Raw genomic sequence first — 23,320 nt, 5'->3', positions numbered from 1 at the left:
GATAATTAATCACAATTATTATTCCACTTTTATATTATCCCGCCAAATAATTGTTTTGAAATATAGGGACTTGCAACAATTTTTTTTCTCTATGAAAACATCGACCTGTCATTCGATTTAAAGAGCGACACTTTGGCCCATATTCTGAATCCTCTTTTATCGATAAAAGTGCCTCTAAAAGTGGCATATAAGCCTTCTGATTGGTTACAGGCCGCTTTTAGGAGCACTTTTATCGATAAAAGAGGATTCAGAATATGGGCCTTTGTATATGAGTGGTTTCGCGCTTCCCACACACTATTTTCGTGCGTAAACAACGCCCTTTCGTCAACACCGTTACTCAAGCTTCTCCGATTGTAATAATAGTACACTTTTGCGGATGACTGATACAGGTAATCGTTTCAAATCGAATTCCAAATCTCCGGAAGTGCAACGTAACTCGCAATTCGTCCTCTAACCTCCTGCCACGCGCATGACGTACGCGCTGTCAAACCAGCTCCTTTCTGTTTTTTTCCACGTACGTCTAATTAACTTTGTTCCAGGGTAAGAGTATCGTCGAAACAAGTATGAAACTGCATCGAAACCGGTATAATCCCCGGAGAGTCCGATCTTCGAAATTACATGGCGAAGACGCAAAAAAAACACGAGCCTTTCGTGACGTTTCCACTGTCGCACATGACATCATGGGAACGACGAACTTGTCGGAATGTTTGAATTCCGACAAGTAACAGCGAGAGAGATAACTTAAGTGAGTCGTCAATTACCTCGGCGAGTCGCGATGCGGGTGGAAACCTGGAAAGACGCTGGAAGAACCTAGATTATAAAGAAAGGGGGAGAGAGAGAGGAAGGGGGCAGAGCGCGGCTTGTGGATCCAGATTAATCTCGCGATCCAACGAAGACGCACGCGATAAGAACGACAGATGACGGATGACGCGCATCGATCCTGCGTCGCCAGGATCCGCCACGAGGAGTGCGAGGTGAGGGGACGACCTCACTCTCGAGATTGCGCGAGATCGGCTCGCACGATGATCGCGACGTCGCCAGCTTCCCGCAGCTGCATCACGCCGGAACGGACGTGGACAGAAGAGAATTCTCCACGGGAGGTCGGCTAGACGAATCCAGCTGAAGCGCACTCGAAGAAACACGCGGCACCCGCGGAACCGAGCGGGAAAAACGAGCCGAACGCAGGATCTCGCGCGATCCACGACGCGACGCGACGCAACGCGGCGGACTCGACCGAGTTGAACGACGGACGGGACGACGAGCGTGTGTGCCCCAGCCCGTGCCACGGCCCACCGCCACTCGGGCCCGGAACCAGGGCCGTATACCCTCCTGGCGCGCCAACAGACCGGCGCTCCCGTCACTGAAGACGGTTCTGCGATTACGCTTGACCTGTATTCCTCGCACATGTTCGGCGATAAAGATATGTGACGCAATATTATATCTCAAGTTAATTTATTTCTTTATGTATTTAAAAAAAAATTATATTTTTAATTTTTAATTTATTTCTGTCAAAAACGTCAACTTTAGAACATATCTGAATCCATTGTTTTTTTGCAATTTTAGAGATAAGATTTCTCAAAGGATCTACACAATGGAAATGAGAAGAGAGACACTGTTCTGGATTTCTCCTAATTCGAGATATAGAAATCTTCCGAGTCTAATTCTTTCGACTACATCCGGGATATATTAACTACTGCCACGAGCGTGTCACTTTGAAGCGACTTGTAAAGGTACACAATGTAAGTTCTCAAGTATACGTAGCGCAAATAAGTCCCATTTTATTTATATTCATTGTATACGATTCTACTCTCGTGCCGACATTGAACGAGATTCCTAGACCGATTATATGCTCCAGATTTTTTTACCTGCAAGGGTCAATGATCGATCGATCTCGAATATCTTTACTTTCTCCGCCTGCGATCCGCCTGCGTTGCTCAATCACGTTTTTCCACGTTATTAGCATACTTTTTATAAAACATGAAATTCGCGTGTACGTTCGAAAGTCTATGGACACGCGCGACACGATCTCCATATTCATCATTACAGTGTTTGCGATCGCAAGATGAATGAGGAGGCAGAGGGGGGCCTTAACCGCAGGGCCTCGGGAGAACAGGATACATCCGACTGTTCCCATCCGTTTCTTATTCACCCGATCGGCTGCAGTCTGTACGATCTCTCTCGCGGATACCTGATCCGCGTTATTTCGATACCTTCAGCTTGGGATCACAAATAGAAAATTAAGCGTTTCTCACGCGCGGGTCTCACGAGTGAAAAGAGATAAGCGTCTCTTTCTTTCAAAAGCCTGTCATTAATTTCCAATCCTCCGCGACGATCGGTCAATCATATATGTGGCAATGTTTTCGATCTTTCCGAATTTTGATTAATGAGTCGACCTTATCTATGATAGCTGTTTCGCAGAGAACCGGTATGTAACGGAAAATAACGGCTACTGCTTGTATTTGCGCTACTTGTATAAGTACATCTGACACTAGCATAATACAATTTTGCAGGAAGAGTCTAGGACATGCGTGACCCATTCGCGAGATGTGATTACATATATAAATTCCTTGACATCTACGGGCTACCGTTCATAGGCAGCTCTTATGTAACGCGACATGTTAATAACATGCAGCCTGCGTGTTTGTCACAATTTCTGCTCCTTAGGAGTGTCATGCAGTTGCATTTGTACAAGAAAAGCGCCGTCCTTTCAGACGCAAATCGCAGCTGGCGATCATTAAATACGTTGCAATAATAGAGATCGGTTGTTAACAAATTAGTCGTCGGTGGCTCTCGATTGATGTAATAATTCATCTCAGTTTGAGAGTACGAGAGTCCCCTGAATGTTTCTGCCAGCTGCGGTTTCACTTGCAGAGAACAGCTGGCGGTCACAAAGGACAGGAGTTGCAACAATAATCTAGTCGTAGAGTCTTATTAATAAATGCTTGCTTAATTTTATCATTACATGAGAAAAGTTTATCATGCGAATTTCACGTTGATTTTTAATTTAAGGTGACCTGCTTTCCGTCCAAAGCATCGTTTCAATCGAGACTTCGATTATGACATTGACAATGTATTGATGAGACAATATTTTTTTTTTGCTGAATCGCCGAGGCGTATGCTACATTCTTGACGACGGAGAAGTTACGTCGAAGCGACCGTGCACGGTGAATCGCTGCTGCATTCCCAGACATAACGGGTCGTCCAGCACGCAACCAGTAGATCCAAAATTGTCGGAAACTCCCCGGCCTCACATGTTACACCGAAAGTCCCAAGGTCACATAGATGGATAAATACGATTACTCGCGAATATTAATTAACTAATTCTTGCCGTCGAAATGAAGTCAAGTTAACGGTAATCCGAGTGAACTGATTAAGAAAATACGGATTTGTCGAAGAACAGTTTTAGATAACACCTCGAAGTAGTTGCGCATTAAGTGAGATAAAAATGCGAAAGACGTTTACGAGGTAATTTAATATGTTAATCACTCGTGGAATGACAAGATATAATACTTTGAAAAGATTAAATTCTTCATATATATGAACAGATATGGCTGATATTTCTCGATGCGCGGTCGAGTCACAGACGGGCAATTGCAGCTGTAGGCTTGGTCATTGATTCTAATCATATTATAGCTTCGTCTTTTATAATAGATATACAGAATGTCTAAACCGGCAATGCAAATTTAATTTCGAGAAAGATCCATAACTTTAAAAATCTAAAAAATTTAATACATAAAGATTTTATTGGCCGATTGGAAACTATTAAATGTACAATAATTTTTAAACATGAAATCGGAGATTCTGATATGTCGATTCGAGAGTTTAAAAAATTTTGAACGCGTATAAAAATCTAAATTAAAGTTACATTACAAAAGAAGATGCGAATTGAATATTTCATAATACTACTTCACAATACTGTTTCTTCGAGACATCCTGTATATTTGGAGCGAGCAATAAAATCTAATCAATCTCGAGTTTCATTCTATGCCGCATAATCGATCGATTGCCGTTATTGTTATTAAAACGATCGCAACTGAAGAATCGATGACATTGCAAACGATTACGCATTTATGTCAGCTGATTCGATCGTTGAAATCACCGACAATCGCGGTCGTAGAAATCTCAGATATCGCTCCGCCTTTTCCTCGATTCTTCACGTTAATCCGAAAACATTTTATGCGACGAATTTCGCGATGAGGATTATATTCCACGTGAATAAAATCAAAAGCATTTCGAAAAAAACAAAGCCAACATTTGTATATTTATTTAGATTAACCTTGTATCGATGTATTTTTTTTTAATATTGAATTCTTAAATTCTGGATCCTTGAGTGACGAGATCCTTGAGCGAGAATGACGCAGAAAAATTCGTCTTGGAATAAATCCACATCGCGATCATTCGAGCGAGTCAACTGCACTCGTTTGCGCGGACGACGTTAATTACAAGCGAGATTATGTTTTAAAATCGCGGCTCATTATCAAAGTGCTTGAGCTAAGATGAAAATCTATGGAGCGTGTCGTCGGGTGAGAAATTGCACTTGTCCAATTTTAGTTTATCTCTTTAATTCACTTTGAAATAAATTCATGTTTCACCGAGTCGACTGTTGTGTTTTCGAGGTTTATTAATTTATTACGCTTTGTTTTCTTTTTAGAGATATTTGAGCGAACTTATTATCTTTTTTACATTACATTGAGAAAGAATCACAGTTATTTTTTAAGCTATATTAAAGCGGGCAAAAGCTAATGTGCCGCTTAATTATCTCTCTCGAACTAATTGACTTCTTAATGAAGAGTCGTAAAATTAACGGTGTCAAGTGCGCATCGCGTATCGACACGCGATCTCTTGGGTTTCTATAATTGCAACCGTGTGTGCGATTTTCTCTCATCGGTTGTCACGGTCAAATAGAAGCCTCGCTTCAACACACATTGCTTTTATTAAATTCGTCTCACTCTGTGCCATCGATTCCATCGTACCTGCACTTATCGCGATATTACGTAAAGCGAAAAATTAACGATCTTGCTTTTAATAATCACAGCAGTTATGTAAGGCAAGTCGGTTTGGGAATTTAAGTGCGTATCGCAACTTGAAGGAATTCGCTCCACATACGTTGCAAGACCTAATTAATATTGAAATCGCATAAAGAGCATGTGTCATTTATATTCGCGTAAATTTTTATTCCTCTGTCATCCGACTTTAGAGATTGAAGATAATGTTTCCTCGCGAGATTACATCCGAAATTTTTAATTGATCGAGACCTAGCGTGTTTTACCTGTATTCAAATAAGCGCGTTGCATGACTTTACAACAAAGGTAATCGGCCGGCAAGCGAGACGCGGGGAAGACTTTCGGAAAAAGTAACTTGTGAGATAAAGTTATACGAGACCGGGGGAGATCGGCGATAACTTTCTTGGCACGGTACAAGCGCATAAGAACGCATTCCACATGGTTCGATCGGCTGCACCTTTATGGGGTGTCGCGCGGGGAAACAACCACGTTCGTTTCTTTCCTCTTCCGATCGATGATAACGGTCCGCGTGTTCGCTTCGCTATATGATTACGCGAAAGGAAGCAGAACCGAGTATAAAATCCCGCGGAATGCAATCGATGTGTAACGACGATGGCAAAGAGGGGATAAATATTTCGTTGCTGTAAATTTATCTTCGTATTATCGCGAATTTTTCGTGCTAAATTTGATTTATATATTCGTGTTTCTCGCCATTATGTTATTTTTTTTAAAATAATGTTCGAGATAATTTTCAAGAAACGAATCATGACTCACGAAGGGCTAATATAGAAATTATGCCGAGACTAGGTGTTGCACAAGGTGCTACGACCGTGCTGAATTGTGTTTATATTCATATAGGTAGATAGGTAGGTAGAGCGGCTTACGTATCCTCATTCGTAACCAAATACGTCTGTACGCCGACATGAGTTTGTAGCCACACCTACGATCTACACGATATTCATTATATCATATATACTTATATTTCATGCGCAATTTTCATAGCGGATGCAAGTAAAATATCGATCCAAGGAATGCATTGAAGCGTATTGACAATAAGTTCAATTACGCAATAATATCCGATATATTCTCCCGTAAATTGCAACCATGCGTTATTTTTAAAGCAATGCGATGAAAATTAATTAAAATTATTGTTAATTCTATTTTTAATTTTGTATCCTATTTTAATCTCTCTCTATAAAAATCCACTTTAATTATTTTAACTTTTTTCGATACTTGTACAAATGTATACGTGTTTTCTTGTATGTATATATAAGAGATTATCAGATAAGATTCAGAGATTATCAAATAAGCAACATTATGCAAAAAATAATGTCTGTTAACATTATATTATAAAACATACATGAGTCGAGAAGTATCGAAAAACGTGGTAGAGAGAAAAGTTTTATTTGGTGTTTTTCTTCTCTCGTCTGTAATGTGAGAGGGTAGAGATAATAATGTGGTTACCGAGTATAATGCTACTTCCCTGCGTGAATAACACGCAGTCACGATTATAGAGAGTACACTGTACATGGTATCCAAATAATATTATTCGTGGACGTAGTAGCGTAGCAGAGAGTTATAGGTATCCTCTAGTCTTTCTATGGACAACAATTTCACTTTCTCAAAGCGTTCTTTCTTTTTTCGAAGCTTTATCCTTTAATAATAGGATAGATGAATAAATATAATTATCAAATATAAGTAGTCGCGGATTTAAATTACTCGAATTTTAATTTCAAATTTTGTGATCGCGGAATATTAAATTAAAAAAAATTATATATGAAATATTGATTACTCATTTTATGTTTTTAGCGAGTCATTTTACGAACTTGGATATGTCTACTATTTTATGATCAAGTCATATAATAATGTGACTTAAATGGCCATGAGAGAGACGAATGTCTTGTCATTCGGTATTGTGGATCACGACCTCGCGATGGTGGGGTGGCAGCGGAAAAATTCAGGAAGCCGAAGAAAACGATGACGTCGCATATGGGTCAGTGGGACGTCACGTGAATGCGTGAAATCGCAAGTCAACGACCTGCTCGATGACCCGCTGACTTAGAGACACGCTTGCTTCGCACGCCTGGGACGCGGATGAACTCGATCACCCTGTGTACATTCCTGGATGGCTTCCTTCTCGTCCGAAGGAAAAGTACGCAAAGCACGAAGTAGCATAGAACGCTCAGAGGCACTTATTACAGAGTACGGTAATTATATGCATCCTCACGAACGAAGAATTTCATGGCGAGAGGAAAGAAAGCACGCTTCTTCATAATAACATTAAAATTCTAAAATCGACTCGAACGGAAATGATCTTTCGTGACGTCTTTTTTTTCGAAATTCGATTAAAATAAGATAGTCCGCGAAAAAGAGTGTTTCCTTCTCAAAGGATCACGTTATATACACCTATAATAGGATTACTTCAGCATACGTGTATTGAGCAAGATAAAAGGCGGAGATTTTGCAAGCTGTCGTTTGCAGATATTGCAGAGGCTGTTTTTAAAAGTTACCACGAACCATGAAGCAGACGCAAAGGAGAATACCGGAAGTTGCTTACGACACATTTCCCCGATCGCGCGCGATAATCAATGGAAATCGAGCCGCGGTGTAGCCTAACAGTATTAAAGGTCATCAGAAAAATAATGCTTTGTAGCGTAACGTAGTGAATGATTTCCATGATAAGATCACGCTCGTACCTACATTGTGAATTGTGCTCGCGCGCGCGTGAGAAAAAAGTATGTATATTTTATTTATGATTGATGTGGCGAAGCATGACAGAACGCAAGGCGAATCCAATGCCAATGTGGACTATTTAACTATTTATATGTGTAATACTTTTTTCTGAATATAAGCTAATACTTAAAAATTTAATAAACCATGTATGTCTTTTTATAAATTTGAATTAAGAAAAATTATGATTGGATACGTTATAATTAAGAGAGAATAAATCGAACGATTTAATGTAGATTAATTGATAACGCTATTCTTGTATATGCAAAGTCAAGGGAACAATTAAGTGTCGAAAAATCTTAATATCATGTACATAAGATTGTGGAAAAAACCGAATTACTTATATTAAAAAACACTTACAAGTGCACCTAACAAGTGAAAAAGTTTATTGAAAAAATATTAAAAAATTTTTGAAAACAAATACGAATTGTATCTTTCAATAAAATTTTACTCGCAAATTTATTAAAAGTATTAACGGATAATTTTATTTTTAAACTTTTATTTATAATCTAAAATTTACTTATTAAACTGTAAGCTTGATATGTGCATTTCTTGCCTTTGTATAAAAATATTCATAAATCGAGTTATTTTAAAATCAGTTTACTTCGATCAAATGGCAATTATGTATATCGATGCATTAATTCTGATTTGTGCGTATATCTTTGAATCGTTTCGAGGCTTAGATCATCATTCGCACGACGTACCTTTAAACAACATTTCAACGTTGAATGCGCATTCCAGCTTCTTTAATGGTGACGGCAAAGACTATCACGCATTCCAGGAGTTATGTGTGCTCGTGCACGTGCATGCACGCGTGCGTGCGCGTACGTGATAGGAATATATATATGTATATATATTCTAGCGAAGAGAGAAGCGCCGAAGGCCGCCACACATAGGAATTTGACGAAAGAAAGGAGCGCTAAAAACCACACCGTGAAAATTAAGATATTCGCGGCGAGCAAAGGTAGCAAACGCAAATGCTAGCGCGGAGCATTACGCGAATGAAACGGGATAAATGTCCGAGTTCTAACGGTGCTCCAACTGTAGAATGAGGTAGAAACTTTGTTGGGTTAACGCTCGAAATCCAGAATATAATCGCGCATTTTGATTTTTTTATTATTTATTATCTATTAGTTTATGATTTTTATTATTTTTTATTTATTATTTTCCTAAATGACTAATGCAAGGAAATGATTACCAAATATTCATTTTGTCGGTAAAAAAATAAAATCATTTGACGACTCGTGAATAAATTTGGATTTTTCGGAGATAAAAGCATGTTTAAGAGTTTTACTTATATTTATGAAGATTTTAGACTATATTAGTATCGCAAAAAGTTACTTACCAGGGATGACTTCCCCGTTGAACGTCATCTCGACCAAATGCGTAACCGCTTCATGTGGCACAAACGATGCCAGGAAACGTTGACTACCTAGCGCTCTCACGAAACTCGTAACGTGTCCTCCGTTCACGAGGATCTCCAAGTTTCCCGAGCCGGCTCTTGATCCGTCAACTGATAAAACGTCCTTCATTATCGAGTGCACTTAGAGTTTCACGATGCATACAGTCAGATACGTACTTTCAAATTCTACCGGTTGGTTCACCACTCCATTCGGGATGCTTCCAACTTGTATAGCTCGAGCGTTATACGCTTGCGATCTAAAATTTACGTAAATATCTCATATTATTTAAATTTTCTCATTTCAATCTCTCAATAAATATTTAGAAAAAATGTTAGAAAAAGAAGAAAGCTCAATTTTTAATTTTAGATATTTCAAACTCAATATTCAATTTCGAACTCATATATACATATATATATTTTGAAATTATATCAAAGTTTCTAGAAAACATTTCTATCCTATAGCAAAGACGAGAAGTAATATAAAAACATTGTTTTTGTCATTCTACGAACCTAAAGGGCGATCCATTGATGTGCTGGCCGTTTACCAGGACTTGGATGATATGTTCGCCGACCTCCTCGGCGGTGATAGTGTATATTAAGCCACGCAATTTTGATCTCTGTACCGGTACGGTCTTGCCGGTGGGACCTACGGAAAGTATGAAGCCGGACATCATTGTGTATTCGCGACACGCATCATTAACGTCGAAAGTCGCATCGGGATTTACCGGTAACGGTGACGGACACCTTATTGGGATCCACATCGGAGTTGACGCTGAAAGTGGTTGGCCGATGTACCGGTAGCGTTTCCAGCGCGCTTCCGGTGGCGATGATGGAACTCGTCGTTTTGCCAGATGACGCGGATACGTAAACGGAACCGCCGTTATTCAGGTATCTATCGTGCGTCGGGGTACCGTCCGTCACATCCACGCTCTTGCCATAGTAGTTGTTGTTCTTGTTCTTTAGGATGCCGTGATGACGAGTGGCTGTCTGATTAGCATCGTATTTTTGTCCAGCGCCATAATCGGGACTTGAAGATTTCTGCACGGACGAATAACTAGTCATTGCGGAGTGCGACGATATATTCTTTGTGGTGTAACTTTGCGCGTTCTTGTAATTGTTGTTTAGAAAGTTGTTGGTTGGGCTGTTATCCCGATTTTCCGCGGTCGGCGAGTTGTTGGTCAGATTCGCCAGGGATTCCAAACTGCCGTATGATAGTAGCGATTTCGTCTTAGCAATCGCGTCCCAGGAATCGCGTCTGGAAGTGCTACCTACCATCGAAGATACCCGCACATTGCTGCTGGTATCCACGACACCATTATCTGTGGATTCACGCTTATTGAATGATGCATCCTTGTCATTGATCCTTGGACTGAAACTGCGGTTTATAGGACTTTGAACGGGACTCGTAACGCTGTGATACGGACTCGACCGCGGCGGCGAGTGCGATCTCTTCAGGGATCCCGAACTGTAAATATCTTTCGACTCTTTGATAACATGCCCGATTGGACTTGCATCTGGCGATCGTGATCTATTCAGTGTACTAGACGAATAAATATCCTTAGACTCTTTGATGAAAGTAGGACTCTGCAGATTCGGCGATCTATGGTTATACGTGCTGTTGCCATAAATATCTTTCGTCTCCTTCAGCACTGACGGGCTGTGCACACTCCTTTGTACAGGACTGTGATTTAGGGAGTTGGTGTTGTGGTAAGTCGAGGTGGTAGAATTCTCGGTGATATAATTGCTCGACATCTTGTAAGTCGGACTGGCTTGATGGATCGGCGAATAACCACGTTGCGTTGGACTGATGGATTTATATACAGTGGACGTATATAATTTCTGAGTCGGACTGGTTCGTTCCGTTGCGGAAATATTTAGCCCGTTCATTCGTTGTTCCAGGGAGGATACTTTTGATCGCTCTAGGCTGGACGTAGAGTCCTTCGACCTTCGCGAACCCTTCTGCGTACCTACTCGTATAGAGAACGGCGAACCGCGCACATCTGAGCCGTTAAAGTACATGTACACCCGGTACTTGCCAGCATCGCCAGGCACAAAGGACACTCGGTACTGCATATGTCCAAAATCCTCTATCCTGTAAGATACCGACTGCTTATCGTGAACGATATCGATGATTACATCACCGAGTCCGCCGGTTCCTCGCGCGTCGACGATGAAGGAGAATGGTTGTCCGGGCATGGCACCGTCGGTATCTAAGAGCTGAATGCGATTATTGTTAAATTATGTTTACAACATAAAATAACGATATTACATTAATCTAATATATATGAGAAATAAGAATAATTAATAACGTATATCAATTATATAAAATAGAAATTATAAAGAGCTGTAAATATGCGTATAAATATATAAAATATATTTATGATATATTCATTAAACAAATTTAAATTTATATACTCAAGATGTATATTGAGAAAAATTTTTAGAGAATAGCTCGTTACACATAATTAGTTCTACTTTACGCGTTCTTATTATTCTTTTTAATGTTAAGTAAATATAATTATCATAAGCGATTGTAACATATGTAATATGTCTGTTCTGTTTATCTGGATCTGTTCATAAATTATTAATCACGAATTGATTATATTAATTCATCATATGCTTCATTTAACAAAGTGATTATAAATTTAGATGATAAAAACGCATTTCTACCTATAAATTATTAAGGACAAAGGAATTATATCGCCGATCGTACCTTAATTCCATTAGGATCAAACACGAAGCAAGTGAAGGGACCGCCTTGTATGTGATTTCCTTTATGCGTTATTGCAATGCTCCATTCTCCCGTTTCATCGGGCTGAAAGGTCGCTGTATGAACTCCGTCCTTTTCCTTGACGGGACACGGCAAAGATCTGCCGGTCGGAGACCATGCGGTCACATCAATACCATCATGACTAGTTCCTAAACAAAAAATTTATAAGTTTGTTTTTCGTCGAAAGGAAATCCTTTCACTTATCTTTGAGGGCACATACCATAACTATTGACTAGAACTTCGACGATAGATCCTATGGCGCAAGGATCCATACCCGGGGATTTGATTTTCGTTAGAGGTGGTAGAACTCTGAAATAATAGGGACATCCGTTCACCAGTTCGCCATCGTTGTATACCATTAGCTAGAAAGCGAAAAATGAATTGCAATAACATAAAAGATAATATTTAATATCGCGTGCTAAATATTTGTATTTATAATTTTTCAAAAAGTCTTAAATTTGAAGGTGAAAAGATCAGATTAAATAATAGAATTCCTAAGAAAATTCAACAGAGAATTGTCTTAAAATTTAAATTCAAGACAGATTCAAATATTTTCTAATTATGTTATCCTTTGAACGAACCTTATGCATGCCAACTTCAGTAGGTACGAAGGTGCCTTTGCCGTGAGCTCCATTCCACGTAAGTCTGCATTCCACGCGTCCGTTGGGACTAATGATTTCACCGCGCACTTCCCTTGCATTTACATCTTTGGTGAGCATTTCTAATTTGAAGTGTGCCTGCGATCAATATAATGTCTTTACTACCAAAATAATATGATTAGAAAGATCGAGAGGTAAAAACTTTTTTACAACTGTTTTTCACCAAACGAGGCACGATTTTACGAATAAGGCGGGATCAAAGAAACTACAATGCGGAGGTGAAAATTCGTGAACGCTGCTTACAATTAACCGTGGCGCGAAGATATAATTAACAAACAATGACTTGACCAACCGGCTGTTGCACTCGGGCGGATGTACTATCAATGTGCACAGCAATCTGTTGACTCGCTTGAGGGCGAGGCTTCACCCATTGAAAGTACGCCGCGTACGCCATCACGCCTAAATGCTCCACGTTCTGGTCTGCCATGTCTTTTGCCTTTAAGATCGGTTCCACACCGAGTTTTTTACCGCCGTCGATACCTTACAAAGAATATATATTTATATAATTTGATTCAAAGACAATTTGCTAACAAAAATAAATTAAATGTTTTTTTCCTTAGGGGAATTTAATTGTAGTAAAATTTATATATTCAATTTTTTATATATTATTTATATAATTTCTTATTATTTTATATTACGTCGCATTATAAATTTATTAGAATTGACATGTTATTTTTATTTAATATTACATCAAAATGTATTAAAAAATACATATCTTACCCATCTGCAAATTATGTTCCCAGGCAAATGGATCGGTGTCGAGTTTCTCGTAGGGTGGCGCCGGTCCACCCAGATTTCTGACGATTCCGCAAAGAGCTCTACCGTCGTTCCAGTCCGTCTAAAAGCGGAATAATTGAATATCATTGTAGGCTCTATTATACCAAAGTACTGTTAAGTCAAGACGCCTCAACTCCACCCACCGTAAAGTTCCGTATCGAGGTATGTGATAATTGCGAATTGACCCATCGTAGCGTTGCGTGGAAGCCCGGCGAGCCTTCCTTCATAAAGTACGACAAGTAGGTCATCCCCGAGAGCTCGTCCAAGTACGGCGATGCCAGATACTCTGGTTCTAGCACCATGGGAATGTCGAACTCCCGTTTCGATATCTCCATGGCCTTGCGACAGTTGTAAACACTGTAATTTACGTGAATTAATATAATGATGTTTTAAGACAATAGGATTATAAAATACACTATATTACATTATATTATTAAAGTAATTTTCGTTACTTATCGAGGCTAATTTCTTGAGATTATAGAAACAATACGATGTATGTCGTACAATTTTACAAGATGTGTATTTTAGAGAGAATTTGCATATCTTCTTTCTTCGCACAATATAACGATAATTTAAAGCCGAGTTTTTAAATTTGATATTACATGCGTTTCGAGAATTTATTCAATTTTCCAAGATTTTTTAATTTTCAATGATTTTCTCCTAACGATTAATGTTTGACTATCATTGGGACATAATTCTTGGAATATATAATATTCTATTTCTCTTATATCTCTCCTCGAATTAGCTGCTTGTCTCTATATCACTTTTTTGTCTCTATATCACTTTTTATTTAAAATAGTATCAATTGCACAACTTATAACAACTTAGAATAACTATTTTATTCTCTAGTTTTACCGCATTTATCACAGCTTTTTACTCTCACAATCAGTTATACTACTATACTTTAAATATTCTTTCATATATATTAATATGCAGAGTATTTCTCATTATCTTATATTGATTTGATTATGGATTAATATATAATACATATCTAGACTGAAAAGCAGCGTTTTTACTTATGCTTCGCTTTTTGATGTGGCAGTCTTCTTCTGTTTATGTTGTCAATACATATTCAATAAAGTTATCATTATTATAATTTGTTTTACCTATCATTCGAATCGAGTTGTCGCCAATGAGGGAATAGACCGGGCTTACAGTAATCCAAAAGTGCGCTCAGATACACGCCCGAGTTCCAGTCGGTCGTGAAATTGTTGACTCTACATTCCGGTAAAGCAGCCTGAAATACAGAATCTTTTTAAGCGAATTATGGCGGCGCCACCTTATAAATTATCTACAATTACTAAAAAATTCAAACGAGTCCGAGATATTCAAAAAAGGTCGGACGAAGGCATGAATTTTTACGCGCGCATACGTATTATCTCGCGCGTGACTATCCAAGCGCATAACGTATGCGATCGGCGTCTCTGAACTGTTTCGTAATGGAAAGCCCTCGCGTTTACTCGCGTAATATTAATATACGCATGCATGTACGTGGACTCGCGCGTGTGCCAGATTGAGCACGAGTAAAGTAATAGTATCTCTGTATTTGGTTTACGGCCACGATGCCGCGACCTCGACGGTAGCAATTATATCGCGCGCACTTACTGACCTTGAGCCATGCGAGCATGAGTTTCCTCGGCGGGAACTTGGACTTGCCGATTTGATATCGCACGATGAGCGACCATATGAGGCCCAGGATCAGCTTCAGATTGCCGTTCACGATGTCCACGTTACCTGAAAGTCGGGGAAAATATTCAAATTTACGGGAGTGTAATAAACAAGTGTAATAACCAGAGAACGGTAAAACGTCGTAAGAGGAAGAAAATCGATTTGATTTATCGTCTCGGTCTAAATTCTTTTGCTCTTCACGTCTGGAAATAACGGTCTGGCACGCACGGGGAAACGATTTAATTCGAGAAAGAAAGAGAGAAGGCACGTGTTTACGCACGGCATCATTCCGCGGTCGTAATTGTACGGGAAAGATTTACGATGACTTTGGAGAACAAGTTTGAGGATTTAATCTTTTATTACTACGATTCTCGCATCATGACTGATATCGCGTTGAATATCTATGCGCTACTCATGAGAACTTATACGTCTTTCAACAGAGATCTTGGATAATTCTACAGATTTTTAAAACTTTATCATTAGATTTTCAATCAGAAATGGAAATATTTTATTCGGTAAAATTATGACTCTCGTTAATTCTACTTTTTCTTGACAGTTGAAGTTATTTTATATTCCACAGATTTCCATAAATGAATTTTTCTAATTCCTAGGAATTTTTAATTCACGATTTTCTCGATGTTTGACTCGATAAAGGACAAGGCGAGTGCGAATTAAGATAATTTAGATTAGCGTCTCTCTTTCTCCTTCTCTTTTAAGCGCGAGATAAGCGTCGCTCTCATGTTGGTCTCATGAGACGGTATCATTTGTACACCATCGCAAATTGCATCGCGCTGCAACAACCGTGCGTTTGCACGACAAAGACGACAACGACGATGAGGACGACGACGCAGTGATGGTTTTCAGTGGTCTCGTAGGCGCCAACGGTGCGACACAGGAAAGGCAACGACCTCGAAGTTCCGATTTGCAAGGTACATGAAACGCAAAAAGGAAAGATCAGCGTGATCATTAAAATCTAGGTGGTGCGCGATAAATCGCGACGCGTGAACGCGCAACGTTCCGGAACTTAATTTCTTTTTTATTCTTGAGTCTTTTTAATTCCATATTTAAGCGAAAATTATCATCCTAATCGCACGCTGGAATTTTATAAATCTGACAGGTGTCCGTCCGCAGACACGGTCAAGGCAAATCTCTGACAATGTGTCACGTTTCGCGACGTCATGCGCGAGATGGAAAATATGACAGAGATACGCAATCCTTCGATGTCGCTAAAGGATGGACTTGCTCGACGATGACCCGCATGTTCGAAACGATTACGTCCTCGTGTGGTCGCGTGCTGACTCATAGATGTTATGGCGCGTTATTATATTATACTAACGTTCGAGGAAAACGTATTATCTGCAGCAAAGTGCGGCAGGTAATGATCCGGATCGCCGCCGATACTTCCGAGCAAGAAAATCATCCTTTTCAGCACGCGCTTTCGCAGTCTACGATCTCTCGAAAAATAGTATAATCTTACCATCAGAAAGCGAAATTATTCGTAGCGACTTTGATTATCGGTTATTTATACTCGAAGAAAGTACATTGCAAAGCAATCTAGTCTGACTAGGAACGTTGATTCGAGAAAATCGCGGAGAGAGGGAGAGGAGAATTTAAGGAATTCGAATTAAACCGTGGAAGAACATCTCTCACCATTGGGCTAGAAAGAGTAGACGATATGCTGCAGACAGTGTATTCGATAATTTACACAATAAAAATATTACGCACAGGAAAAAATTAAAAGCGATCAACGCGTGTAGATTGGCGAGGTATAAACGTATTCGTGACGCGATCCTTTTATCGGCGGCGAGGAAGACGCGTGTTTCTAACGATTGCTCATTATTCGAGGAATGCATCGTGGCTCTCTCATACTTCGTATGTGTGTGTGTTTGTGATCGCGTATCATTATTAATAACGCGGTTCTCATGCTTGCATATTTTTCTTGCATCTCGACACGCCACCGCAAAAGAGAGTTAATGAACACGAGGAGCCTCTCCCACGTGGTTCAGCAGTTAGCGATCGACGACAAACTAAGAGCGAACTATGGTGCTATTGTTGGGAAATGTGACAACGAGTCGACAATAACAACGTTATTCAAAGAAAGAAACGAATGAATACAAAAGAGAGAAAAAGGACATTCGGGCAATGTAAACATTGGGTGTTTTTCAGTAAATGACACAAAGGACACAGTGTAACACAGTGAATTTTATTCTTGTTTACATTCGGCAACTAACAAGGATGAAATGATACACTGTGTCCTCTGTGTCGTTTGCTGAAAAACGCCCAATATTCATACTAGTATCATGTGATTATAGAATTTAAAATATCAATACACATAGATATGTGTGTATGTTATTCTTAACTAAAAACACAAAAAAAAACGCTGAAAATATTCTGCGTAGTATAATGTTTACATTCAAATCTGGCAAGAAAATAAATCTTTAATAAAAAAACAATTTTAATTTTTATCTATTTTTTTCGTCAAATAAAATCTTTAAACAAATCATGATCCGTCGTTCTTTCTTTGAATATGTTGCTACGAAAAATTTAGACGATTAAAATATTAATAATTAATAATTAAAATACTAATAATTATAAAACTTTCCATTTCTTTTCTAAATTAATATGTAATTTACGTATTAGGAAGTTAAAGAGCAAAGAGAATGATCTAATCGATCATTATCGCTCAGTGTCGATCAGTCGAGGATTATTTCATGAGACCAGAGAAATGATGGGAATCCAACTTAATTTCTACTTATTCCAATGAGAATTATATGACTGAATACTTTGAATTACGAACTGGATACACACACACACATTGTAGACGCAAGTTGTAACGATCGCCCGTCGTTCCAATTACGCTTCGTAATTGAACGTTGAGCGCGTGCAACGCCTTGACGATCTCGCGCGACCGTGGACGGATGGTCGGCCTTCGTCTCGCGTTATTATACCTTGTAATTCTCATCAATCTCTATAAAACATGGCATTTTTCCTATGTTGTGGATGGTATGTAAAGGAGTCAATTTCGCCTGTCATATTACGTCAAGAACGATTGCGAATTTCATCGCGATAAAATGTAATAATGTATCGGTGTATTTTAATAAATTTGAATAAATCAAATCAATCAATTTAACATACTACGGAATATAATAGAGCCTTTTCTCTATCTGATTATAATAAATATTCAAATGTAGTCATTAAATATTTATTATAATTATATTTTAATAATTTGTCTTCAATTTTTAATCATTTGCTATTCACAATTTTATGTGAATCACGACTTATTAAAAACACTCTATTAAAAATTAATGCTAAAATAATCCACTTCTAATGATAAAATTATTCTATTTGTATTAAATTGTGCTCGCTGAATTACTTACAGTAATTCCATTTTTGGTAAAAAATATAATTGAATACAGTTTGCTTACCTATATTGACGAGCTTGACGCCATCGGCCTCGATAGCTTGCAGCGCCGTGGACACGTTCTCCAGGTGATGATGCTGATTCGCCGGTCGCGGATTCCATCGCGGTAAACGACGTTTCGTGAGCACCTCGACCAGGGCGCAGAGACGCGTACCGTCTCGAAAATCCTCGACGAGGTCCAACACGGGGCCGCCACTCACGTCACCGGCGTGCTTCAGGTGCTCGTTCACCCAGTTCCGAAAGGTATTGGCCTGGATCTCCACCCAGAGATCCTCGTGGCCCTTGATCGGCATCCCTTTTGCGGCCGTACCTTCTGCCGAACGGGCCACCAGACCCACCAGCTGTTCCGGTCGTAGCTGTTCGGTCGATTGCATTTTCGCGTTCCTGTCGATGAGATCAGATGATCAACACTTGCATACTTGATAAATTTGTATTATCGCATATCGATTTCATATTGATAATTTTGTATCGTGCTTCCCCTTGTATCAAAGGCTAAATCAAGTCGAAAAAGAAAGTAAAGATATTTATACAGTCATTTATATATACATTAAAAAAGACTGCATCCATCTCGCTAATCTCAACAAATCCTTAGATGGATATGAAATTCCTTCAATATTTTGTTTAAGAATTTTAGCGATATTAAATCTTGAAATAAAATTGATAGCAAGTTTACGGCTGCGAATGTTTATTTTTACAATCGTAATTAAACATATTTCGATTGAGCAAACGTAGGGATTATTACACAAGCAACCATGGAACACACACCGAATAAGGAATAAATTATGAGAAACATTTGATTGCTCGTGTGCGAAACGAACGCTTAAGCGCATAAGCTGTCTCGACCTTTAAGGTCGTCCACAAGAAACTCAATTTACCGCGATAAAAAATTGACGAGCGTGCATTGTGCATCCACGGCGAAGCGAGGAGATGAGGGAATTCCGCGCGAGGTGAAAGTGTTGATGCATATATCTGCGGCGAATATATCTCTGGTCCATTGCTGTGAATCTATTTCCTCGTTTATCTTCGCGTGCAACATCGCGTATATATTTTTTGGTCATTGCCACTTAGCGCTAATTCGGCGAAGCCTTCGAGTTTGAACTTTTAATTAAACGGAGAAACGGCGATAAGAAAGCGATTCAAATGGAATTCGCTAATTATGATCAAAATGACACGATATGCACTGCATCTAAAACGATAGAAAATTCTTTTGCTAATATTTAATTTTCAATTGTGAGCGTGGCGGTCCATTTCTGACATTAAAACTTTACACAACGCGAAAATATGATCGAAATCCGTTAATTATACGGTTCGCGAAGCACTTGAGAGTTCTCGTGTGCCAAATAATAATAAAAAGTTTTTATATTAATGTTAAATTTTTAGATCGCAGCGGTCTACTTGCGACCGGTGAAAAAAATTACATCGTGCCGAGATATCATCGTGGAGCTAAATTTTATTTTTAAGGCCAATTCGCGGTTCCATTATGAAGCAGGATGCTTAATTGTATTTAAAGAGTCGTGAAAAATTTGCTACCGAAAGTTTCAATCTGTAACAATAAATGTCCGCGATGCACAATCGCGAACATTTTCATCGCAGATGCACTGTGATTTTCTATTTATACATGCACGAGAGCGACGAGCTATTTCAGCGTGATATACCGCAGTATGACATCATTGTTGTCTCAAAAGCTCGTCCGACCGGTGACTCTTGCGTAAGTGCGTAAAAATTTACGGTGGACCGCGCAGACGATGGATCTTCCCGACTTCGCATAGCAATTAAGGACGCGAATACTAAAAATCTAAATATTGTCTCATCTTTTGACATTTTTATATGTTACATGATAATCTGTAAAATAAATTGTAAAGGAAAAAAGCCTTATTAAAATATAATTAAAAAAAACATCATGGAAAAATTTAGTTCAATGAAAAAACTATATCTTTTATAGATATCGATTAGATATTACGCAAGATAGAAAAACGCATCGCGATGTAAGAGCAAAAAATATCTCAACATTTATTAACATGTGTCATAGATGGACTCAAATAAGGATTGCTCTCATGCATGTAAATGACATCGCGAATCAAATTTATTTAAGAGAAATATACCTCATGCATGACTTTCACTGCGCTCTCAAATTTTGTTCACCATGCATGTACTCACGCACGCACGAATCTTATTCGTGTCATTCATGTCGCTCGAGAAAACGTTGCTGGAAAAATTCGCTCTGATTTATGCAACTGTTCCATACATTAGCTTGATAAGGCATTTCGCATGTTGATTGCACGATCGATGGATTGAAATCGAAGGGACGGCACGCTTAGAAGTAGAACTCCATTTATCAGAATCTCGTTTTATTGGAAAATTATATGACGCCGAATTGCTTATTAAAGTAATTAATTTTATGATACTTATTAAAGAAAATTTTCAACATAATCTTCGTGGATTTATGGACTCTTGTATTTTAAATGCTTTAAGTTTGATCAAACACTTGAATCGGTAGACCGTTAAACTCGTAGATTCTCGAGACAAAGTTTTTTATTTCACGAACCTTTATCTTTAATCTATGATAGCTCTTAAAGATTATCGAACATGCAACAGGTATCTTCATTCAACAATTACTCCGAAAAACACCTGCACAACCTTATCATTCAAACACTTTTTCAAGAGCCTTCTGATAAACGGAATTCCACTCTTCACTAGTTCCATCTAAAGCGACGAATAGAATTCCATCGCAGCGCACTTATCCGGAGGATATTCATGGGCGAATACTTCGGAAATATATATACATACAAACACACACATTCATCCACCCACGTAACCGTGCACATGCAGGACGCAGGAACGTACGGTATGCGAACTGGTATATTTACGTTAGCTCTTCCTCGGACTGACGCCTTGCGGTTCCACCAGGTCGGTCAGCGAGTTCTAGCGAGCGGATCGTGACGACGTTGACGAACGCCGACGACGATGGGTTATCGCTATGCGAGAAACGCCATTTTTGGATATAACGTCGCGGCGCCGTTCGTTGACGAGTGTTCGACGTGCGTAAGCTCACTGAATCGACATGGAGACCCCTTCCTCTTTCTTCTCTCGTTCTCCAGCAATTCTCCGATACAATCGCCCGTTGCGGAACCGTGGGGTACGCACGGTTGTGATGGCAGCAGGGCCGTAGTGGTAAGCAGCATGACCTGTTGACTATCAAATGCTGAAAAATGAGAAATAAAAGCTGACAATTTCTGCACCAATTTGACTCTTTCTCATTTCATCAATTTTGACTAAAAAAAAAAAACTTTATTGAAATTTACCGAGGTTAATATATAATACATAATATTGATTAGCAGTTATACAATCAATAGGAAGAGGGAACATTTTAATATTTAAAAAAAATGACAGAAAAGCATCTCGAATTAATCTTTAATCATATTTGTGAAAAGAGATGTGAGGATAGATGTATATGACACACATCTCTTTCTCTCTCTCAATTTATATGTAATTAAATAATTAAATCAAATCAAATTAAACTTCTCAATGCATTTGCTGCGGAAAAAATACATATTTTTTTTGTTGCATTTATATAATCCGGATTCAGCAAGTTTCGCATAATACTTTCCTGAATTCTAGGCAGCGGAAGCGCACAAATCATTCCGCGAGGTGGTGGCACCTGTCGGAATCATAAGCGTCGTGCTGCATACAAACAGGCGAGCTTCTCCACACCTGGCGAACGACGATATTAATGAACGTTTATCTTGCGCATTTCATGCCCTATCTGACGCGTTATTTGTGACGTCAGCGTGACTCTAATCGGACAAAAGCTTCTTTAGCTCGGCTATAATAGAGTCGTAATGTATAACAACCTATCAAGTTATAATACCTATTTCTTCTTAATCGAAAAGATTAACATGTAACGTTAATAGGTAAAAATAATGCTGCAATCAAACGAGTAATATTAATCATATTGATCGCAATAATTGATTAAATGCGCTTTTTCTCGCACTCTTTTTTACTTTAAAAGATAAATAAATATGGCAGGAACGAAATATATAACGATTCCAAAATCTATCATTGCAGATACTGTTAATATAATAAATTTAATTATAGTCATTAGATGTTACGACAAATTACGAATATAGTATATTGGATAATAACACGATGCAATTGATTGCAGCATTTTTGCATATTCGCACGACGGTATAGCGACGGAGATTTCAATTCCAATTATGCGAATTAAGCGAGATCTCTCTCGATCGGGCGTTTATATCTCCGCGCGAGCGAGCGCACCGATCCAAAAGCTTAGCCTACTCTTGACATATCTCGAAACGCTCTAATTTATCCGTTATTGTAGCAACAACAACGACGGAACTCAATGCTTGACATTCACTATTACAAGGCTAACGATTTACAGCATAAAGAGGCGATATTACATTGCAATATGACAAGTATTATAACGTTAACTTTACAATATAAATACTTCATTATAATTTTTTTTTATTTGATGTCATAATTATCATAAAGTTATCATATTTGACTGCTGTCAATCTTTCGGTAGAGCATATTGAAGATAAAGCGCATACAAGTGTATAATGTACATATATAAATAGTTATGAGTAAACGTTGAATAAATCTGGTACAAGGTTGCTAATGGCGAGCTGCCAATAATTTGCCACTGGTAGCTTAGTATCAAATTACCAGCTTTTCTCGCCAAGTCAGATGCGTCTTTATTGAAGATTGATTATAGTATTGAAAGAAATTGTTTATATCCTAAATTTTGCAAGCATAATATATTTATAAATTTAAAAATAACAATCTGTCGTATTATCTTTATTTTTATCACTCTGTGACTATCGAGTTCTGCGACCTACTATCGGCAGAGTAGTATTCTACATCGATATTTTG

General features: G+C 38.6%; 1 protein-coding gene and 2 long non-coding RNA genes across 6 annotated transcripts in view; 2 read left to right on the top strand and 1 right to left on the bottom strand.

Annotated features, from left to right (window-relative positions):
- The window catches only part of Jbug (filamin-type immunoglobulin domains fbug), a 31,664-nt gene extending 9,896 nt beyond the window's left edge, over positions 1-21,768 (bottom strand). For 3 of the 4 annotated variants that reach the window (XR_014439360.1, XM_083102269.1, XM_083102271.1), the window contains exons 1-15: positions 21,733-21,768; positions 21,298-21,632; positions 18,435-18,814; positions 14,951-15,075; positions 14,448-14,578; positions 13,485-13,698; positions 13,285-13,402; positions 12,857-13,044; positions 12,487-12,642; positions 12,126-12,267; positions 11,849-12,054; positions 9,861-11,352; positions 9,646-9,781; positions 9,313-9,392; positions 9,079-9,246 (exon numbers count right to left, since the gene is read on the bottom strand). Coding sequence is in view for 2 of the 4 variants with exons in the window: in XM_083102269.1 (XP_082958395.1) it covers positions 9,079-9,246; positions 9,313-9,392; positions 9,646-9,781; positions 9,861-11,352; positions 11,849-12,054; positions 12,126-12,267; positions 12,487-12,642; positions 12,857-13,044; positions 13,285-13,402; positions 13,485-13,698; positions 14,448-14,578; positions 14,951-15,075; positions 18,435-18,814; positions 21,298-21,632; positions 21,733-21,753 (3,892 nt within the window). In the remaining 2 variants the exon portion in view is untranslated. Of the gene's footprint in view, positions 1-761; positions 1,257-9,078; positions 9,247-9,312; positions 9,393-9,645; positions 9,782-9,860; positions 11,353-11,848; positions 12,055-12,125; positions 12,268-12,486; positions 12,643-12,856; positions 13,045-13,284; positions 13,403-13,484; positions 13,699-14,447; positions 14,579-14,950; positions 15,076-18,434; positions 18,815-21,297; positions 21,633-21,732 lie in introns of those variants that run through there. The other variant, XM_083102270.1, reaches the window with a different exon arrangement.
- LOC145973096 (uncharacterized) lies at positions 142-4,597 on the top strand. The gene is made up of 3 exons (XR_014439363.1): positions 142-389; positions 540-1,739; positions 3,010-4,597. It is a non-coding gene; the product is annotated as an uncharacterized LOC145973096 (long non-coding RNA).
- On the top strand, positions 21,139-23,255 carry LOC145973097 (uncharacterized). Its single transcript, XR_014439364.1, has 2 exons — positions 21,139-21,601; positions 22,049-23,255. It is a non-coding gene; the product is annotated as an uncharacterized LOC145973097 (long non-coding RNA).
- Positions 23,256-23,320: the final 65 nt, after the last annotated feature.

This window comes from Camponotus vicinus, unplaced genomic scaffold (genome assembly GCF_025532165.1).
Source record: "Camponotus vicinus isolate PSW18456_S1 unplaced genomic scaffold, iyCamVici1.0 SCAF_6, whole genome shotgun sequence".
NCBI lineage: Eukaryota > Metazoa > Arthropoda > Insecta > Hymenoptera > Formicidae > Camponotus > Camponotus vicinus.
The sequence above is the reverse complement of the archived record's forward strand: the minus strand, read 5'-3'. Positions and strand labels throughout refer to the sequence as shown.